Raw genomic sequence first — 21243 nt, forward strand, 5'->3', positions numbered from 1 at the left:
AGGACATGACTTGTAGAAACCTAGGTATAGAATAATGAGACATGAGTTTAATTGCTATTTTCCTTCTTCATAAATAATAGATAAAGTGTGGGAATATAAAATGCTGAGGAGATGGAGGGAGGAAATAAGGAGTTGATTGTTGATAAATTCAGTGTTATATTCCTTAAGGATTAAGTTTTTTTTTTTTTATCTAGCTCATTACCATTTTAGAGACAGACATCTCAAAATAAAAAGTATCTGCCTTTTATTAGAAGCGTGAGATGAACAAAAGTGATATACCTAAACATTAGCTTTCATTTGCATATCTTAATTTTACCAGTAATGATGATATATTATTTGGTTGATTAGATCAGTTGAAAGTAGGAGTTTTGGTTGACCCAGGAGAGTGAAAGCGCACTCTTTGAAACTGATGAATTATTTTCTGAACAAGAGTCTATAAGGGTATAAGGAATTCTGCATCAATTAACCATCAAATATCTTTAGCAGTGTTTACTCTTGGCTCAACACGTTGGTGGTTGTATGTTTGTAATAGATGTAAGTCAAATAGACATTGTGGCACATGAGATTCATATTGCATAAGAGGTTGCTGAATTATAGCCTAAAGCATTTAATTCAATCATCAAATATTCATTGAGTACTCAGCTCATGTTAAGCATTGTGGCAGACATGGAGTATAAATGGTGAAAAAACCCAAACATCTTCCTGCTGTCATATTCCATAAGATTTAGTTAAGTTGGCAGACTTTAAACAGTTGCAAAAATGAATATACTATGATATATTGTGGCAGTACTTGGCATTGAAGATGTTGATTTCATTGAATATTGGAGATTTGCCTCGTTATATAGGTATATTTAAAAAGCCATGTATATACGAAAATTCACATTTGTGTAAGTCAAGTAATAATTTAGGTATGTGACTTTGAATTAGTAATTTGGCTTCTGTGAGCCTGTATTTTCTTTATTACAGAGTAATTTATAGAGGATATTTGTGATAAATTTAGTCTCATGATGTTACATAACTGAAATGCTTACATACTGTTTTTCTTTTGTGGGTGTTCTCAAAACCTAAATTAATTCACTTTGTCTCTGAAAGTAGAAGCTAAGATTTGTTAAATAATAAATTTACTCAATTGGTGTTAATAACTATAAAACTGCCATACTGGAAAATTTGTTCTGCAGTGAACTCTATTATGCTTGACCTATGCGAGTGCGCGCGTACACACACATATACACACACACACACACACACACACACAAATTGATAGAATATCAGTAAGACTTTTTTGCATCTCATTTATATGCTAATAAAGCCTTTATGTATACTCAAAGCAAGCAGATGTATGCCAGGTTTTAAAATGACAGTGTGGCCCTTTTATGCCAGATATAATGGATAAAAGACAGTACTTGTTGGTTACTTTGCCTGTATTAGACCTATGTAAGCTTTCAGTAACAACATCACAATTACACTGATGTCCTTTATTAACCAAAATTTAGAATCCATAGTATAGGGTAATAACCTAAAATAGAAGTTGTTTGTTTAAGCAGAGTTATATAAACCCTAATTTCTTTAAGATTAGTTCCCTGGTAATAAAACCTAACAGACATAAGAAATTATCGTGATAGATAAGAGCAGATCAAAGCTCAGACTTTGCTTCCTGTTAGTACATTAAAATTTGAATAACTTTTAACTGATGGTGGTTATAGTCAATTTCTTAAGTTTATATTTTGAAACAATCCTTAGGAATGTTATCTGTGTATTTACATAATAAATTTCATCCGAGAAGAGGGAATGGACAATCTGGCGTATACAAAAACTTTGTACCCAAGGACTCCTTTTGGGCCTTTGTCTTATGCTGGGCACACTGATATTCAATGGAGGAGGTCCTGTCCATCCTCTTTTTCCTTTTGTCTCCCTTTCTGACACTTACTGAGAGGGTAGAACCCAAGGGTCATAGCAGCTTGGATTTAAAACTGACAATTTTTTCTCCCTTTGGTCTTCAGCCGGTTTGGATAATTGCTCATGTAAGTCTGACTGTAAGATGGAGTTATAGTTGATGCCTCCCTGAAGACTTATCTCTCTCTGTCCTCCAACTAGTATTTGGGTCAAACTTCAGTACAGAAAATACTAGGCATTTTCCTCCAGGGTTTGAGCGTCAAAGGAATTCCAGGGTATATGAGTGCTTGTGCCAGGTGGAGTGTTACCCATCCAAAAGACAAGGGGGAAGAAGGCGTCTCTTGGCATCCCTCCATTGTCTGAACCAGATCAGGGCGCTCTTGATTTTCTGTGGACCTCAAAGCCAGTGTTGATCATCCCTTGAGGCCTGACTGGGACTCTTGGGTTGGCTTGATCAGTTGCCTCTTACTGGCCTAAGACCGAAAATCCTTGTGTGCGTGTATGTGTGTGTGTGTGTGTGTGTGTGTGTGTGTGTCCTTTCTCTCTTAAAATGAGGAAATCCTTATTTTTGTACTGTGTTTACCCCCAACTATGGAAGCAATGTAGATGGGGTTGAGTATCCCCGAGGAGACAGACCAAGAGCTTTTCTGGCTCTTTTGCTAAGGGAGAGAGCCATGTACCCTGGACAGGTTTTAAGCCTTTCCTTATGTCTGAATTTGCCCTCTTATTCATAATTAGGGCCATTAAAGTTCTGTCCTAGTTGTTGTAAAAAGGAATCTAATTTATAGAGCCAGGGATGATGTCGCCATTGTAACAGACCCAAAATTTGAGACCTGGAGGAGTGAAGGAACAGATAATTGACTCTGCTATCCTTATTTAACCTCATAGGGGGACAGTGGACAAAATGTCAGAGCAATTAAAATGAAAACCACAGGGGTTTTTCCTAGGGAAACTGGCAGAGTTAGAAACCTAAGGACCCATTATTCTTCCCAGGAGAATAAGATCGTCTTTTCCTATAGTCTGATAAAGTATAAACTGGCAAAACTGAGGGTCAGTGAGATTGTTTCTGGGGGAGGTTGCTGCAGGGCAGGGAAAGAGAAAGAGAAAAAATGGAGCAACTCATTCACGTACTGGTAGATTGATGGGTAGGGCTTTGTCTCTGAGTCATCAGATTAAGCTGAGAAGTTACCTCAGCCTGTGATCAAGTAGCTGTCTGAGTGAGGCCCTCCCTCTACCACCAGGTGAAAGGCTATGAAAAGATTAAAGCCAAGAAGGAGCTTCCATGTGTGATCAATTGGTTTTGGCCATCTCTAGAGACCTGAGTTCACACTGGGGAGCGGCCAGAGACTTAGGGTGCTTCTGAGAGAGATTGAAACAAGATCAGTTATAGTTTGTGCTTCTCTCAGGGGGCGTCTCTCCCTACCTTCCAACCTGTATTTGGGCCAGACTTGAGTACATTTCTTTCTCAGGATCTGAGGGTCAAAGAATTCCCAGTATAGGAGTTCCTGTGCCAAATGTAGTGTTACCCATTTGAAAGAGAAGGAGGAAGATGGTGTCCCTCAGTTGTCTGAATCAGATCAAGGCATCCCTTAATCCCCTGTGGATCATTGGCAACCACCCTTAGACTCTTGAGCCAGTTGAATTAGTCACCCTCACCCATGTGTCACTCAAAGTCTCCTCTTTGTCTTGTGATCCTCAAAAGGTGAGAGACCATGTACTGAGGACTGGCTAGGCTTTGGGCTAGTCAGATTAGTCACTTGTACCGACACTTCACCTGAAATAATTTTTTTCTTTTGTGTCTTTTCCCTCTTTAAAAGGAGAAACCCTGGTTTTTCTGTACTGTGTCTGCCCAAAATTAAGGAGGCACTGTAGATGAGATTGAGCAATCCAGAGCAGACAGGCCAGTAGCTTTCTCAGCTGTTGTAGAAGGGAGCGCGACGTATTTCTGAGGGCCATGTCCCTGAACAAGTTCTCAGCCTTTTCTCATGTGGGTCTTTGCTGTGTTGCTGTTGCTGTAGAAATGTAAAAGTTAATCACCACCAGACTAACATGGTTTAATTTGGAAAAAAATGTTTATAAATTTCCGTGATGACTGTAGATGTAGCTTACTGATATTACTACCAGAAGTGCTTTGCTATTTTGGATGACAAGGAAAAATCCCATGACTGTCACTGGGTGTTGGTCATAGAGTTTCTCTTTCTTCAATTTGGGATAGTTTTGAAACACCCAGTCTAATCTTCTCTTTACTAATGCATGTTTTTGCACCTTGGACTTGAGTCCTTTCTTTAGAATCATGACATGATTTAAATACTTGACTTTCAGATGTAAGCTACATTATCACTTTTTACAGGCTGATTATTAGTCACCATTAAACAACTTTTTCAAACCACCTTTCCTTTGTTGAAAAGCTCTGACTGATACCTTATCTCTAATGCATCTCTGATAATTATAACAAGAATACAAATTGTTCTTGATGTCCCTTCTTTAGACATAGAATTTTAAACTAGGCACATGGCCATCTAGAGCCAAGACTACATTTTTAAGCTACTCTTATTTGCTAAAGGTTTCTCTATTAATGGTCAGCGGAATGTAAGTGGATTAATTTTATGACAACTTTCTTAAGAAACCTTTCTGAAGAGATTGTCCATTGTGTGTGTCTGTGGGGGACAAGGGATACCCCTTTTTCTCTTTATTCATTCCTTAATCATATTCCCATGCTTAGAATACAGATGCTGCTATTTTGTACCATGGGGTCTAGACCTTTAAGGTAGAAAAACAAGATAGAAGGAACCTGAGTCTTTGATACCCAAGGATATGATGGAGTGCCCAAACAGCTCCTCAGCCCTAACTGTACTTTTAAATTGGAGTGAAATAACTTGTTTTGTGGAATCAGTTGCTGTTCTGGATTTCAGTCATGGTAGATGAACCCATTCCCAATGATTGCGATCCATACATTATATGTAATATTGACCGATTCCTTAACTACTGTTTATGAAGATGGTAGTTTTAACTACTACTATGTTAGCATATATTCTCATAGACTTGTATACTTGTTAGAACTTTTAGATGCAAGGGTGAAATTCACCACTCTATGAAAAGATCCTGGAGCAGTGTCTAGAATTGTAGGAGGTTAAAAGTTCATCTGTCAGCCTGCAGCCTGGGACTTGACCCCACCAGGACTGCTTTCCCTGTGTCGGTTTTAATTCTCTTTGCCTCTTGGTTTCACTTACTGCAGACTGGCTTTCTCTGGTGAAAGTATGTGGTCATCTGTGGTACTAGACTAACTCAGATGGAAAACAGCTGCCCCCCAGCTTCTGTTGGAAAGATATTAGGGAAAACTCAGACTGACCTGGCTTGGGTCACACTCCCATCCCTGTACCTGTCACAGGAGCAGCTTGTATGTCGTGCCCTTTATTGTGGCCTCTTTGTGAGGGTTGGAAAGGTTGGACTGTGTGGCGGAGGTACATGAATTGGCAGGGTTCACTGAAACTGTTTGTTCCAAGTTATGGTAGACACTGTTTAGATAAATCAGTGTCTATTACAGCTGAATCATTCATAAATGATTTTCAGTTAGAATCATCTTGTTCTTTCTTGGAAGAAGTTCATGTATTAAAAGTTAGGGCTATTAGTTTTCTTTGAATTTGGCTTCTGACTTGAAGTTGTGACACTTGGAAAAATTGAAGCTAAGATAGATAGATCTCTTGTTTGGGAAAGTTAAAAATGAATTCTGGCCATTTTATCATACCATACCGGTTAACATTAGTAACCCCTGAAGAGTGCCCATAATGTCTTTTATTTTTGATCCTGTTGATTATAATGGTAATATTGAAGAATTGCTATAATCATGAATCCTTTTAATATAGATGTTATTATAGTAGTATTTGGGATATTAGAGGATTAGGCTATTATATTCTGGAAAAATATTTTAATGTCACAAATTCAACCTAAAACTCCAAAGAAAGAGCTGATTTAAGGAATTAAAAATTGACATACATGCTTGACACATATGAAATTTGAAAAGTAAAAAATGTCTTTTGACATACCGAGTTACCAAGGTTTACTTAAAATCTTAACAAATCATGGTGAGCAATTATTTGAAAGGTAATGGTGTCATGGAGTTGAGCTCTGCTGAGGGGAGATAGATTTGATACAGTGCGCTCTTTCAGGTGGCTTTCAAGTAATGGGGAGACATTTCAGAGACCTCAAAGCCAGCTTTATTGCTTGTGTCAGTGCATATTATATTTATTAATCTGGTTTTAAGTCAGATGTTCATGCGGTCCTTTGGAGTATGTGCTTTTTCCAAGACCCTGAAAAATCCAAGTTTTTTATTTTCTACAGTTAAAGATAACAGGAAAATTATGTTGTTTAGGGTAAATTGGAATAAACTTTGCCTTGGTGTCATTTTGCCAGATCTCACAAGAGAAGGGGAGTTAGGAGGGGGGCTTTGATACTTTTTAATATCCTATATCAGCTCCAAGATGTCTTTTCTGGTCAGACACTTTCCTTGGTGATGTTCACTATATCCCTAAACAGGCGGGAGAAATGAGGGCCAAAAAGACAATCTTGCTGCAAGATATCATAGTATTAATTTTTCATTGCCTGGAGTGGCTGTATCAGGGTACTCTGTTCTGGCTCTTGTTTCCAGGAGTTTAATTCTACTGTGAGGGTTGGTGACAGTGCATTATAGAGCTCCAATCTGAAGAGTGGAGCACAGTACTCTTCCTGCACCCATGAAAAGTGCCAGTCCTGGTCAGAGATTGTCTGGTTGTTTCTGTTGTTTTTCCTTATAGCATATTTGTGTAGAGAGGCAATAAATGGTGTTTTCTTTTTTATTCTTGGGTAGGATGCCATTAGAGGCATTAGAATTTTTCTTCTTTGAATAAGGGTCACATTCGTACCTTCCGCGAATCAGGGTAATGTTTACAAGTAACTGAAGTCTCAGAGTACATGGTCAAGAAATGTCGTATTACTTTTCATTTGCAACGTGAAAAATCTGTTGTGGTGGTATAAATATCTGAAGTAATATGGAAGGCCAGGACAAAAATAGGTTTCTGAGAAATGTGTGGCATTTGTGTTTCCTGATAATATTACAAGTTTATCTACTGATCTCAGCGAAAGCTTGTGGTGTTCAGATCCCTCAGGGCTTAGCCTTCACTCCCTTGCCTCTTTCCCAAGGCTCATTCCATTGCACAACCAAACCTCACTCAAAGGCTTCTTTCCTTGTGAGTTCAGACATTTCATGAGTTGAAACTACTTACTAACTGTCCAGTTTCGCATTTTGTTTAGATGACTTTATATTCTCATATACCCTGATAAAGGACCAAGACATAGTTTTCTTTTATTTATTATGTCCTATTTGAAAACACTTAACAGATCAAATGTCAAATCCTGATTTTGTTATAATTTTTTCAGCCTAACTTTATTAACTTATTAATTTTATCTCCAAACTTATTTAATTAGCTAAAATTTCACTTAATTTAATTCCCAGTGGCTAATTTTATGAACCCCAAATGGGAACAATGATAACAATATTTTATAAAGTGTCATTTTTTTCGGTATTATAAGATACTCTTAAGAATTTTGTTTTCCCTTGTACTAGTCCATGTGGGAAAGTGCCCTCTAGTGTTCATTGGAGTAAATACAATGGTATTGAACTATCCCCCCCCCCCCCCCACACACACACAGAGGTGACAGTGGGGCTCACTGTTTCAAGTGGTGGCACATTGAATCTTCTCAAGTTAATCAGTCACTGTTGTTAGGGGTAGAATTGTGTCTGTCTTCAAAATTCAGATGTTGAAGTCCTCATCCCCAGTACCTCAGAATGTGATTGTATTTAGAGATACTATCTTTAGACAGATAATCAAGGTTCAGTGAAGTCATTGGGGTGGTCCCTAGTGCAGTATGACTGGTGTCCTTATAAGAAGAGGAGATTAGGGCACAGGAGTAAACAACTATCTTCAAGACCAGGAGAGAGGTGTTAGAAGAAACCAAACCTGCTGACACCTTGATCTCAGACGTTCAGCCTCCAAACATCAGAGGGTAAATTTCTGTTGCTTAAACCACCCAGTCTGTGGTACTCTGCTATGGTAGCCCTAGAAACTTGTACAGTTACTATACCCACTCTTTGCTACTCATTTCTTAAGACAGGCAGATCCTGGCAGAGGACTGGCAGTCTGAAGATAGTTATCATTTTAGCACAGATATTTAGCCCACCGCATAGTCCCAAAGTAAAACTGTATGGCTGTTATTAGTATCTTAAGAATTGAACTGTATACTTTCAAAAAAGTGCAATGGGGACTGGGGTTGTGACTCAGTGGTAGAGCGCTTGCCTAGCACGTATGAGGCACTGGGTTTGATTCCCAGCACCACATACAAAAACTAAATAAACAAAATAAAGGTATTGTGTTCATCTACAGCTAAAAATATTTAAGAAAAAAGAAAGAGAGATGGGCTGGGATGTAACTCAGTGGTAGAGTGCTTGCCTATGTTTTTGCCTGGGTTTGATTCCTAGCATCACACACAAAATAAAACAAAGCACATAATAGGACTGATTTGATGATTAAGAAGCATCCTGTTAAATAAATAGGTAGTAGGTTGATCTCACAATGCAAATGCTTTGTGGTTGTGTAGAGGAATATGCTACTTTTCAAAAACATGGATCTCATAGTTCCAGTACTAATAAGTAAATAGCATTTCAGGGCTGTTTCCTTAGATGCTCCTATTGTGTGTTATTACAATTGGAAATTGAAAGGTTAACTTCCTTGATCACATGTTTATAAGCAGTTTTATCTTTTTGCTTTGATGACTTTGCTTCTCATTTCACCTTTAAAAAGCACATCCATATCCAGGAAAAGAAATACAGAATTATATTTCATAAGTAATAAAATAGCTTCACAATTAACTGTGGTGTTTGTATTGGTCAGGCACAGAATAGTGTTTGTTGCCTAATTACAGGCATACTTTTTCCAAAATGTATTCCTTATAAAAATACAATTTATATAGCATAGCTCCCAGTCTCTTCCTGGGTAGGGAAAGCAGTTTATCTGCATGCTTTCATTTCATGGTATAGATTATCTCTTCCTACTGCCTGATTCCTGAGCTTATCAAAGATGCTTGAGATCTGTAGATAAACCTTAGGTTAAAATGCAAATGGCCCCATGTCCACTCAGAAGGGGTAGTTTGTGGGTTCTAAAGACAGCTTCACCTCACAATTTAGCCTACAGTCAGCCTTGAATTAAATTTAATGTCCCATGTCCAATATTCTGTCAGATCTTTCTCCCCATCTTCATTTCAGCTCATGAGCATGCTTTCTGTTTTACAGAGAAAATTAGAAGTTGGAGGAGAAAGTCTGATATTGGTCCATGTCTGTCTCTTGATCTTCTGCCTTTTTACTTTCTGATAAATTGTCCCCACCCTTCACTCAGTTCAGCCTCTTCCCTTGCCCACTGAAGGACATTGCACCGGCCATCCTACCCTCTTTCTCTAGATCATCACTTTCAGTATGGGGCATTCTTTATTGGAAACTGTCATTTCTTCCATCTCTGAGAGAACCCTTCTTGACTCACATATTCCTCCTCCAGCTCCTTCCATAATGACTCCTCTGTTCTTATTGTTTTGGATTTCATTCTTGAAATCATCTTTTGGATCGACTTCCAATAAGGCTTTCGCCCTCAGCAGCCTCCCCCCAGGACTTTTTCTTGCAAAGTCACCTGTTTTCTCACATTGGTGACTCCTTTCCTCTTGGATACCTTTCTCACCTGACTTCAGGATACCATACTCAGCTGGTTTTATCCCTGGCTTTGCTTTTTTTTTTTTTTTTTTTTTTTTGCCTTTGTTCACATCACTTCATCTTCTAAACTATAAAGCATCGTATGCCTCAGGGCTTGGTCTCTGGAGAACCTTTTCTCTCTGCCCAGCCCTCTCTTATCTCTGTCCCTATCCCTTCTTTGTCATCTATACATCTATACTTAATCTTGATAAAATTCTCTAATCTCAGAGCCTAAAATGCCCCCTCTATACTAATAACTTCAGAGTTTTCTATCTCAGCCTGGATCTCTCCCCTGAGCTCCAGACACATATTCAACCGCCTCCTGACATCTCTCTTTGGACATCTTTAAGCTTTTTAAAATTAATGTGTCAAAAACTCAGCTCCTGGGTGCTTATGCCACACCTCTCCCCGGACCTGTTTCACTGAAGTTCCATTTTTCTAATGCCCCTGGCCAAAAACAGTGAAGTCATCCTGGCCTCCTCTCCTTTCCTACACCCCACATCAGATCCACCAATAAATCATGTTGTCTGTACCTTTAAAATTATCCAGAAGCTGCCTGTGCTTGTCAGCTTCCTGGCAGTCGCTCCTGTGTGAGCCACCAATGGGTCACCCTCATCCAGGGAACTTGTCCATTTTCCTCACAGGGATCCTTTGAAAACAGCTTAAATCATGTCATTTCTCCACTCATCACCCTCCCAGTGGCTTTCTGTCTCACTCAGAGTAAAAGCCAAAGTCTTTTCAAGACACTTTGTGATTTCCATCTCTCATGTCCCCTGCAATTGCCTCATTCATGGTCTGCTCACCCCTCCCACCCAGACCCACTGCTTTGTGCAGTTTCCTGAACATGTTTCGGGTCCTTTGGCCTTGCTGTTCTGCCTGCCTGGAGTGTTCCTCCCCCAGATATTTGTAGGGCTCCTATCCTACATTTTTTTTCTCTCAGGTATAGGTTTATAGAGAATCCTTTCTCTAAAATTGCAGTGATTTCCCTGCCAATATTCTGTCCTTCCCAATTTTTCCCTTCCGTATGTTATTTTTTTCCTCCTTGGAAATTTTCACTATCTAAAATATTTGATATTTTACTTATCATTTATTGTTTTTTCTCCCTTCCCCCCATTTAGACTTCATGAGGCAGAGATGTTTACTTAGCAATAGCTTATTTCCTTCACGCCCTTTCACAACAAAAATCAGAATTATGTTTTAGACTTAATTAAATATTATCGAATGCTTTCGTTGTTCCAGTGTTTTCAGGCATATTTGTACACTTAGTTCTATTTTCCCAGCTTACCTCTGAGATAAACATTGTGATTTCCATGTTGCAAACGATAAACCTGAGACTGAGAGGGGAGTGGTGTCTTTTCTAGAGACAATAATAGGTGTTGGAGTGAGGCCTTAAACAGAGACCTGCAGCTCCACGTTATGTTGGCCTCTGTTTTTGCTGAGGGGCATCACGGCAGCAGCAGTTAGAGAAGAGCTGAACTATAAGTATGTTGGGAGCAAAAGTGGCTGAGGATATCTCAGAACTAAAGCCTGGACTGCAAGGAAACTGTCTTGGCTCCTAGCCCAGGGATCAAAGACAAAGCTACTTGTAGGACTCTGGTTTAAATCACAGAGATACTGTACTCTGCTTTCTTTGGCCCCCAATTGCTTAGTCTTTTCTAATCTCATTATTTTCCTCTTTATTGGTTTAGCTTTTGATGTCATTTTGTTTTGTACAGTTTGTTTCCACATCTGTAAAACAAGATAGGAGGGGACCAGTGATTTTTTTTTTTAAGGGCACCTTTGGTTGTATAATTCTGAGATTTTAAAGTCACTGGTCATGCTAATCTGTTTTGATTCGACTCAGTCAAAATGAAATGTCATTTTACTGTGGAAACTTTAAAATGATAATTTAGATTTTTAGCTAAATACAAAGGATCTCTGAAGTACTTTAGGATGAAAGCTAAAACGAGATGGTCAGACAGCCTCACTTGAAAAATGATGGCATGAAATATGCTTCCGAGGCACCTGAAGCTGGAAAAATGCTTAAGGATGATTAGTGTTTCCTTAATACAAATGAACTGTTTCATGGCATGGGTAAGCCTCCCATCATTCTCCATTATAGGAACATGAGATTTTGAAAAGCCTAATAGACATGATAACATCAAATGACCAAATTAGTCATTTCTTAAAATACTAAATTTTACTTCATGTCTTTGTGCTTTTGGTTTCTTCCTTTGTTCCCTGGAGACTCTACAAACTAATCTTAATCATTTCTTAAGCAAAGTAGAATCATAAAGGAGGTCTATGTTTCCCCTAAAGACATGACTTACTTCCAAAACAAAAATACTTCTTTTTCATACTAACTCTGAGTAAGAATAATTTAAATTGGTATCCCTAGTAGGAATTTATTCCAATTTGTTTATGTCCTCTTATTTTTCCCCCTTAACTAATTCTTAAAATTATTATAAAAAGATTAATAATGAACCAAGCAGTTAAGAAGCTCATATCAATTGTAGATGATGGACCAATTGCTATTTCTTGTTTAAATATTTTTTAGGAAGTGTGTTCTCACTTTCATATTAGTATTCATTTAAAAATCTTAAAGTTAATTTGAACTCTGTGGGGAGGAAAAAAAAAAACCCAGAACGTTATACCATAGATTAATCTCATATCTCCACCGTTAGTAAGTATTGGACAGTTGTGATTATGTAAACAGTACCAGAAAGGCAGTGGTCATCAAAATTACAGTGTTTCTTGTTAAAGAAAGCTAAAACTTTTGCTCTTTGGTACTGAACAATCTGTGTATTTCCTGATTGTAGACTCAGGAAATACTTAACTTTTGAAGCAATAACGGTTTCTCTCTGGGCTGGGTAGTGATAATGTGGACTTTAATACAATGAAACTACTGCTGGCTTATTTAAAAAGAGAATTTCTTAAATGTGTCAAAAGGCTAAAAATGAGGACAACATCAGTTTGACTTATGCAGCGTGTTTATGAAAGACGCCAATGTTCAACTGGTTTCCTGATCAGAGGTATATATATAAATATATTTTTAAAGTGCTTTTTACTATCCAGATTTTTCTCCCATGTTTCCATAAGCCTTTAAAGCATCCATGTGTGGCAGTTGTAGAATTTGTTTTCTTTTGAAGTTGGATGAAATGTAGTTTTAAAAATACCAGTGGATGTCTCGGAGTGTGGTAAGTAATTATGATAACTAAGCCTGGCATCAGGGAACCTGGCAGCAAATTCTTGGTCTAGGCTGAGGAATTGCTTTGGTGTCTGAGTCTTGGTACTTAAATCTCAGTTGTTTTATTTGAAGTCACTGAAGGTATAAGGACAAAATACTTGCTGAAGGTGGCACTGTGGTTTTTTCTAAATGCCATGAGATGCTGGCAAAAAAACTTGGCTCATTTTATTGTTTCTTAATTAGTTAGTGTATGTTAATGAAAATGAGTAAATCTAACAATAACAGCATTTCTGATTTAATAATTACATTGATTTTCCTTCTCTTGAATGTATGTTATCTTACTCCAAAAGTAAATACAGAATTTGAATCTAGATGAAATCATTTTGACTATCTATATGATTTCCCCTTCATGTTGCTCTTGAAAATAAACTCTGGTCTGCCGAGGTAAAATACCTCTTCCCAAAAATACTGAGCAAAGGATTGGCACAGCTGGGGATGGAATATAAACCTCTTAGTGCCAATTTTGTGGGGTCTTTTTTGTTGTTTAAGTGGTGCCACAGAGTGAAAACCTTGCTTGAATTGGCTGCACATCTCCATCCAGCTCTTGGGATGTAGGCAGAGTCTGAGCAATGGAGATCTTTGTAATTAGAATATGAATAACTAGAACACATAGCTGGAGTAAGTAGGTGAGGGGCTCTGTAGCATTTGGAGACATTCTGGAAACACAATCACTTCCTACTTTGGGTGAACAATGAGCAGAGTGAGGAGACATGGCTTTCCATTTTTGAGGGTGCCAGATCTCTTGAATCATCAATATTCGATTCATCAACAGATGATTCAAGACAATTTATGAGTCCAGTTTCAATCCTGGAGAGCTTTCTGTCAGCATTCTGGGTAATTGTCTACTACTATGCATATGCCTCTGTTTGCTGATCACGTTTATTCAAGTTCTTCTGAGCACAGACTGATTTTCTAGTGGTTGCATGGAAGAGCTTTAGGAAGAATCAAAATACTCTTGGCTCAGTCTTTCTCACTTAAAAACTTACAGTGTAATGATACAGGAAAAAGAGGTGCTAGAAAGATACAGAGGAATCAAGTTCATTTAATAATATTTATAATTGTACAGATAAATATGGTGGTAAACACTGTGCTAGAAGAGAGTTCTATTATTTCAAAACACTATGTATATGCAGGTATTGATAGAGATTTTATTTCTCTTGCATTATTTCTGATGGATTCCTTAAACAAATGCCTCAATTTTTTTTTTTTTTGTTCTCTGATAATTTTCCCCCTAATATGGAAATTTTACTGTCCTTACATTGTCAGTGTTTTCCCTATGGTGTGGAATGAGTGTGTAAACAGGGGCTGTAGAATGCTAAATTTTATACTGTATCTTTCACATAAATATCAGCGGGAACAGAGCTGAATGTTGTTAGATTGTTTTCCCAGTTAGAGTCTGCACAGCCAGTCATTGAAAGTTGAACTTAGTCAAAACCTGGGAGAAGGAATTAAAGATAACTGGAATCTGTTTTATGGCATAAACTTCTCAAATTATTGGAAGATTAAATTACCTGCTTAATTCAGAATTCAAGATGATAAGTTTTTCTTATATAAATTGGGTCATTTTCTGAATTACATTTAGGTGTTGAATTTTCACTTGTGGCCACAGGGAGGCGTCCTGAGTGACTATAGAACTTCCATCACTAATGAGGATTTCACTTGAGAGATATCAATGTAACAGTAGAGAAAAAAGCACAAATAATTCAGAGGATTTGACACAACTAAGGACTAACTGACCCTTGTGTGCATTTTCACTTGTAGACTGTAACCCTTCAGGCTGCACCAAAATAATACAGATAGTTGTAACAAGATAAAAAAAAAATCTATAGGTTATAAAAAAAGACCTACAGATAATAATTCTGATTGTTTAGGAGGTCTAGGAGCACATGCATTAATAGTCAGATGAACAGTGTTAATGAAGCTAAATGATGAAGGAGAGTACATCATTCTCTAGGGCTTTACTCAGTCCCCTGGAATCATTTGTCTTTTTGCAGGGTTGAATGTCTCCTCAATTACTCTCCCTCTCTTTAGTTTCCATCAGGTAGTTACAGTATGTCATAAGAAGAAAATGGCTCAGGGCTAAGATTGCTAGGCACACATTAGCCCAGACACCTTGGCATGTCGAATTGTTCAGGGTGAGTCATCAAAACTGCTGTCTGAGGACTTTAACCCTTCATAGGAAATAGACTGACCAGCTGAAATTCTTACAATTTTTCAACTCTGAATGCTCTAGCATTGTATCTCAAGTTATTATGTGAAAGAAAAGAAATTTCTAGTTTTAAAATTAGTACTAGAAGATTTAAAGACATCCTGTAGATGTCCAAATATAAAACAACCCTGAATATAAGATGATCTTCACCTTTTTCCAAAGGTAACAATTACTATAAAAGATTTTTTTTTTGAGTGCCAATTACATACTGAGAACCTACTTCGTACCAGGAATTATTCTTGGCTTTGGAGAAACAATAGGGGGAGAAAATGGAAGAAGAAAGGAAGAAAAATCATCACCATTTTAGAAGTCATATAGAATGTTAAAGATGTTATGCACCGTGGGGAGCAATAGAGCAGGAGAAAATCCAGAGGTGCTTTGTGTGTGTGTGTGTGTGTGTGTGTGTGTGTGTGTGTGTGTGTGTAAGGACTGTATAGAGGGAAAAGAGGGGTGGGGGAAGGGAAAAAAATAACAGAATGAATCAAACAACATTACCCTATGTACATTTATGATTACACAAATGGTATGCCTTTACTCCATGTACAAACAGAGAAACAACATGTATCCCATTTGTTTACAATAAAAAAACCCCAAAAAACCAAAAAAACATGCCAACATGACATATTTTGGGGTGGCATGTTTTGGTTTTCTAAAGAAACATACAAGAAGTTTAAGAAGGATCATTTTGACTTTTGAGAGTAAGTTGTAGGAGGGCACGGAAGTCTAGTTAAAGTGTATTGCAGTAGACCAGGCGAGAGGTGAGGAGTGGTATTACCCTATATGCATGTATCACATTTGCTCTCTTTGTTCATTTGTTGATGGATATTTGGATGGTTTTCATTGTTTTGGTATTGTGATGAAAATTGGTATGAATTTTTGCATGCAAGCTCTTGTGTGGGCATATCCTCTAGTCTTAGAAAAGTCTCTAGGGGTGGAATGGCTGGTTGTGATGTAGGGCTATGCTTAATACCAAAGAAACTGTCAAACAGCATTTTAAAGAGGTGTGTCATTTTAGATACATTCTGTGTACAATATCTGAGAGGTTCACTTGCTTCACATCTTTGCTGGCACTTATTCTCTTGATGTTAAGCTTTCTAATAACTGTAGTGGTATCTGGTTGTGGTTTTAGTTTGCGTCCTCCCTGATGGTTAACACTGATGAGTATGTTGAATTTAATCTCTTTATCCAGAAAGTTTATTTTATCCTCATTGTTGGAACTTTGGTTTCTTACCACTAAAACTCATTAAAACTTTTAGAAGTTATCAAAAGATACAGTATGATTTATTAAGTTTGCAGTAGCCTATATAGTCTCATGGTTTTGTTTTTGGAAATTCATTTAAAGTGAGAGAGTATAATATTGGTATTGTTTCAAATTTATTTTATTATTTATTTATTTATTTTGGTACCAGGGATTGAAATAGGGGCACCTAACCAGTGAGCCACATCCACAGCCCTTTATATATTTTATTTTGAGTTAGAGTCTCTATAAATTGGTTAGGGCCTCACTAAATTGCTGAGGCTGACTTTGAACTTGGAATCCTCCTCTCTCAGCCTACCAAGTTTCAATTTTAATGAACTTATATTAAATTTCAACTTTACCTTGAAGTCATTTATGTCATATAGTATAATTTAAGTTTCTGCTTTATCTTTTGTAGGGTTTAATATAGGTTGCTTCCTATATTCTGCCATTGAGGATGAAAATCCATTTCATGCACTAATAACAGGTCTAGGTTAACATAAATCATCTGAGAATATTCCACTGAACTAATGTTTAAATTTTCCCCCAGGTTCCTGATGTAATCAGCAGCATAAGGCAGTTATCTAAAGCAGCCATGAAAGAGGATGCCAAACCCAGCAAAGACAACGAGGATGCCTTTTACAACTCTCAGAAGTTCGAAGTCCTGTACTGTGGAAAGGTGATAGTGACTCACAAGAAGGCCCCATCCAGCCTCATTGATGACTGCATTGAGAAGTTCAGCCTGCATGAACAGCAGCGCCTGCGGCTGCAGGGCGAGCAGCGTGCAGATCCTGGCGAAGAGCTGATGGTCTTCGAGGATGAGTCGCCTGGGTCCCCAGGAGATAGCGTGCCTGAGGAAACTGAGGACATCGCCAACAGCTGCCCTGCCCTGCCCGCAGTGACCAGCCAGCCTGTCCTGTCCAGTTCCCGAGTTTGCTTCCCTGAGCGGATTTTGGAAGATTGTGGCTTTGATGAACAGCAGGAGTTTCGGTCTCGGTGCAGTAGTGTCACCGGAGCCCTGCAAAGGAAAGTTCACGAGAATAACCAGAAATCACAGCCTCGAAGGAGACATGCGAGTGCGCCCAGTCACGTGCAGCCATCGGATTCGGAGAAGAATAGAACGATGCTGTTTCAGGTACCAGCGCCAGGTGCTGTCTGCCCGCTCCAGCACGCGTGGCTGGACAGGTGGTTTCCTCCCAGGTCCTCCTGCAATAGTCTTGAGAAAGAATCCAATTTTCATGTGTTTCCCCCCTCAAAGGTGGTTAATACAGGTAGAGAAAGAGCATATAGGAAAACCGAGAAGGCAAGAGGCAGACATGGGATATGGACTGTAGCCAGGAAAGGAAGAGAAGAAAGGGGTAATTAGAGTAGCATCATGGTGATCTGGTGGAAGCAGTGATAGATCACTCAATATCTGTGGCATGTGATGGATGCTCTTCCTGTCTATCACCATTGTCTTGAGTTGATTCTTAACATTTTTTTTCTTTTCTTTTAAAAATAATTGCAGAGAGACAATCTTTTCAGGATTCGAAGAGGTGAATCTAGGAGTATTTTTTGGCACGGAGAGAAAAGATAATTTTTCTACAGAGAAAGAAAAAAACTCCAGAGACTCCTAAGTGTATTTCAGATAAGAACACACCAACTTAACTGTGTATGCAAAAGGGAAGGATAAAGAAACACCATAGGCCTGATAAACCACTGAATTGGTTATTAAATGGTTTGATGCCTGCCATATTATGGGTGTAAAAAAAAAATTTCTTAATTCTAAAAATGTTTTTGAATGTCTTGCAGGGTACAGAAAATGTCAAATTCTACTTAAAGAACGTAATTTACAATACTGTAGATGGTCTTTCATCTTCAACTTGTTAACATTTGAGTTTTCTTGAAAAAACAGAATGACTTCCCTTTTTATTCTGGTTTAAAGAACCCCAACCCCGAAATTCCACAGTAAACTTCAGTAAAGGGTTCCAGTGCATAATATTTTCTTCATAAGAAGTTCATTAAAAAAAAAAAAAAAAAAGTACATCCTGCCTCCTCCCCCCAAAAAAAAGTTCATTTGGTGGGGTGTTAACTCTAGGTTTGTGAATGATGATTAATGCACCTCTGGCCTTTTCTTTGGTGATATGTTTAAATAAGTTTTCCCTCTTCTTCGGGCTATCAGATTTGTTCTTTTTCTTTAGTCATAGTCCTTACTGTTCATTTTTCTGAATGACTTTATTTAAAAAATTTTTAACTTGGTTCAGTTATGTTTATATCATTTCATTGACCATTTGGGAGAAAGAAGGATTATTGTATAAATAAATAATTGATACTTTGAGAAATCATGAAATGAGGAAGGATTGCTTACTTTTTGAAAGACAATAATTTCTGAAAAGTGTATATTTTGTCATCTTGTAATTTAAGAACAATTTAATTTCATTATTTTTTTTTAATTTCATTATTTTTTGACAAAGTAAAGAAATATTTTGAGACAACTGATATTTGCAGTCCAAATCCTGGTTGGATTGGATGTTGGAGCAAATGTGAAGTAGATATATCTGGAATATAGCATTTGAGTCTATATTACTAGTTGAATATTTAAAGGTAAAGTAAGATGTTAGCTCCTTGTGAGGTGAAATAAACTGGGGTGTTTTTATTTTCAAGGTTGGGCGATTTGAGATTAACCTTATCAGTCCAGACACTAAATCAGTTGTGCTGGAAAAGAATTTCAAAGATATTTCCTCTTGTTCTCAGGTATGTATTGAGTGATATCATAGTTTTTGAAGAAACTCATTAAGTCTTTTTTCACAACTATCCACAAAATAACTGGGCATAAACTACCTCATATTTGAATGTTCTTTAAATTTTAAATTTTTTAAAAAGGAAATTTGTTTTTAAAAATTAAAATTTGTTCATTCTTTGTATCTATGAAGTAACAAATCCTAAGTTCCTTAGCATCTGTCCTAACAACTGTCTTCATACTAATCAACCCTTTCTCTTTGTTATGACACTTCATTGAATACTTTCCACTGATGGAATTTTTTGGTGGTGAGTTCTTTTCAAAGTACTTCACAGTTAGTGTTTCTTAACCTTGGGCAGTGGGACTTGTGGGTGTAACTGAGTCATGTTTGCTCTTTGTAACATAGCAGGTAGTAAAAGGAGAACTGGTGTTTTTTGCTTCTATTCATGTAAATCTTAAATTTTGAAAACAATGTTTTGGTATTTTTGTTCTTTTATTTTTAATTCACAAACTAGGTACTTAAATGTTGTTAAAAGAAGTGATAAAGCCAAGTGTGTACAAGATTATAATGTTAAGCATAACCTAGCATACTAAGGATCATGTTGATAGTTTTTTTTCCTATGATATGGACATACAAAATTACGTTGTATATATAAACATTCTGTATAATTAAAATGAAAACCACAGGGGTTTTTCCTAGGGAAACTGGCAGAGTTAGAAACCTAAGGACCCATTATTCTTCCCAGGAGAATAAGATCGTCTTTTCCTATAGTCTGATAAAGTATAAACTGGCAAAACTGAGGGTCAGTGAGATTGTTTCTGGGGGAGGTTGCTGCAGGGCAGGGAAAGAGAAAGAGAAAAAATGGAGCAACTCATTCACGTACTGGTAGATTGATGGGTAGGGCTTTGTCTCTGAGTCATCAGATTAAGCTGAGAAGTTACCTCAGCCTGTGATCAAGTAGCTGTCTGAGGAGGAATATAGTGCACATTTCTAAATTCCTATTTAAAGGACAAAGAAATTTGGTACAAATTCTTCTTGGTACCAAAGAATTTTGGTAAAATTCTTATTTTACCTGAGAAAGAACTTTTTAAGTATTCTTATAATGATCTATTTACTGGGAATTCTTTTAAGATCAAAAAGCTCCATGAGGGCAGGTATCTTATGCTTTGATGTCATATTCTGTGGGATGTTGAAATAGGATGAACTGTGATGGTCTATCCTTACTGAACATCTTTGGGTGTTGGATAAATGTTGAGTGAATGGTCCTTTCTACATTTTGGGCCTTGTGCCAAGTTCTGGAGAGAAAGCAATACATAAGCCAAATGTAGTTCCTGCTACCACATTACCAAAAGGCATCCTTAAAAGCACACACAGTTCTTTGCTCCCACATTCTCCAAGTCACCCACTAAGAGAACTAATGCTCATGGAATATCCAAAAGAAACCAATTTTTAAAAAAAGGAAGAAAAAGAAGATCCAGCCAAACTAAATATATAAAACTGGAAGTTCAAATAGGATTTTGCTTTTTTTTTTTTTTATTAAAAGCAAGCTCTGATATTGTGGTTTAGGAGAAGAATTAAACAAAAGCATGAGGGAAATTGGTAGAAAGCTCTCTCATTACAATACCTCCTTCCATTGAATCCAACTGACACAAAGCCACTGTATTCAGGAACAGACCTGCTTTTGAGTATTGCACACCTACAAATGTTTCTTTCTTCAAAATCTGTATGACTGTTTTTCTGGCAAGCATGGAGGTAAGGGAGTGACTTTCTTTGCTGGGAATATTGCCAGTGCCTGAAGACCTGCTGAGCTAATGAGGTTCTGTGAATTTTTCCTATTTAGTACTAAGCTAGTAAAAGACTACCCCCACCACACTCCCCTAATGCCAGGGATGGAACCCAGGGCCTCACACATGCTAGGCAAGTTCTCTACTACTGAGTTATACCGCAGCCCCAAAGTTAGTCCTAAATTACTAATGAGTTGTACCACATTACAGCCTTATTCTTCCTTATAAACTTCTCTTTACCAGAGTTTTTGTTTTTTGTGTGTGTCCATTAGATAGATTCACTTATTATGACAAGAATAGGGGTTTACCATTCATCAGAAATTCCACATTTTATATTTCTGTGTTCCCAAGAACTAAATCTCTAAATGTCGAACATTTCTGACAATAGGTGCTGTTACTGCTATTT

The 21243-nt window shown here is 37.6% G+C and overlaps 1 protein-coding gene across 3 annotated transcripts in view; it reads left to right on the forward strand.

Annotated features, from left to right (window-relative positions):
* TBC1D4 (TBC1 domain family member 4) overlaps positions 1–21243 on the forward strand; it is a 174070-nt gene that overhangs the window by 93703 nt on the left and 59124 nt on the right. For 2 of the 3 annotated variants that reach the window (XM_079138917.1, XM_079138918.1), the window contains exons 2-3: positions 16884–17468; positions 18977–19066. In XM_079138917.1, the coding sequence (XP_078995043.1) occupies positions 16884–17468; positions 18977–19066 (675 nt within the window). Of the gene's footprint in view, positions 1–12316; positions 12673–16883; positions 17469–18976; positions 19067–21243 lie in introns of those variants that run through there. The other variant, XM_079138919.1, reaches the window with a different exon arrangement.

The sequence above is a fragment of the Sciurus vulgaris genome, assembly GCF_902686455.1.
Source record: "Sciurus vulgaris genome assembly, chromosome: 4".
Taxonomy (NCBI): domain Eukaryota; kingdom Metazoa; phylum Chordata; class Mammalia; order Rodentia; family Sciuridae; genus Sciurus; species Sciurus vulgaris.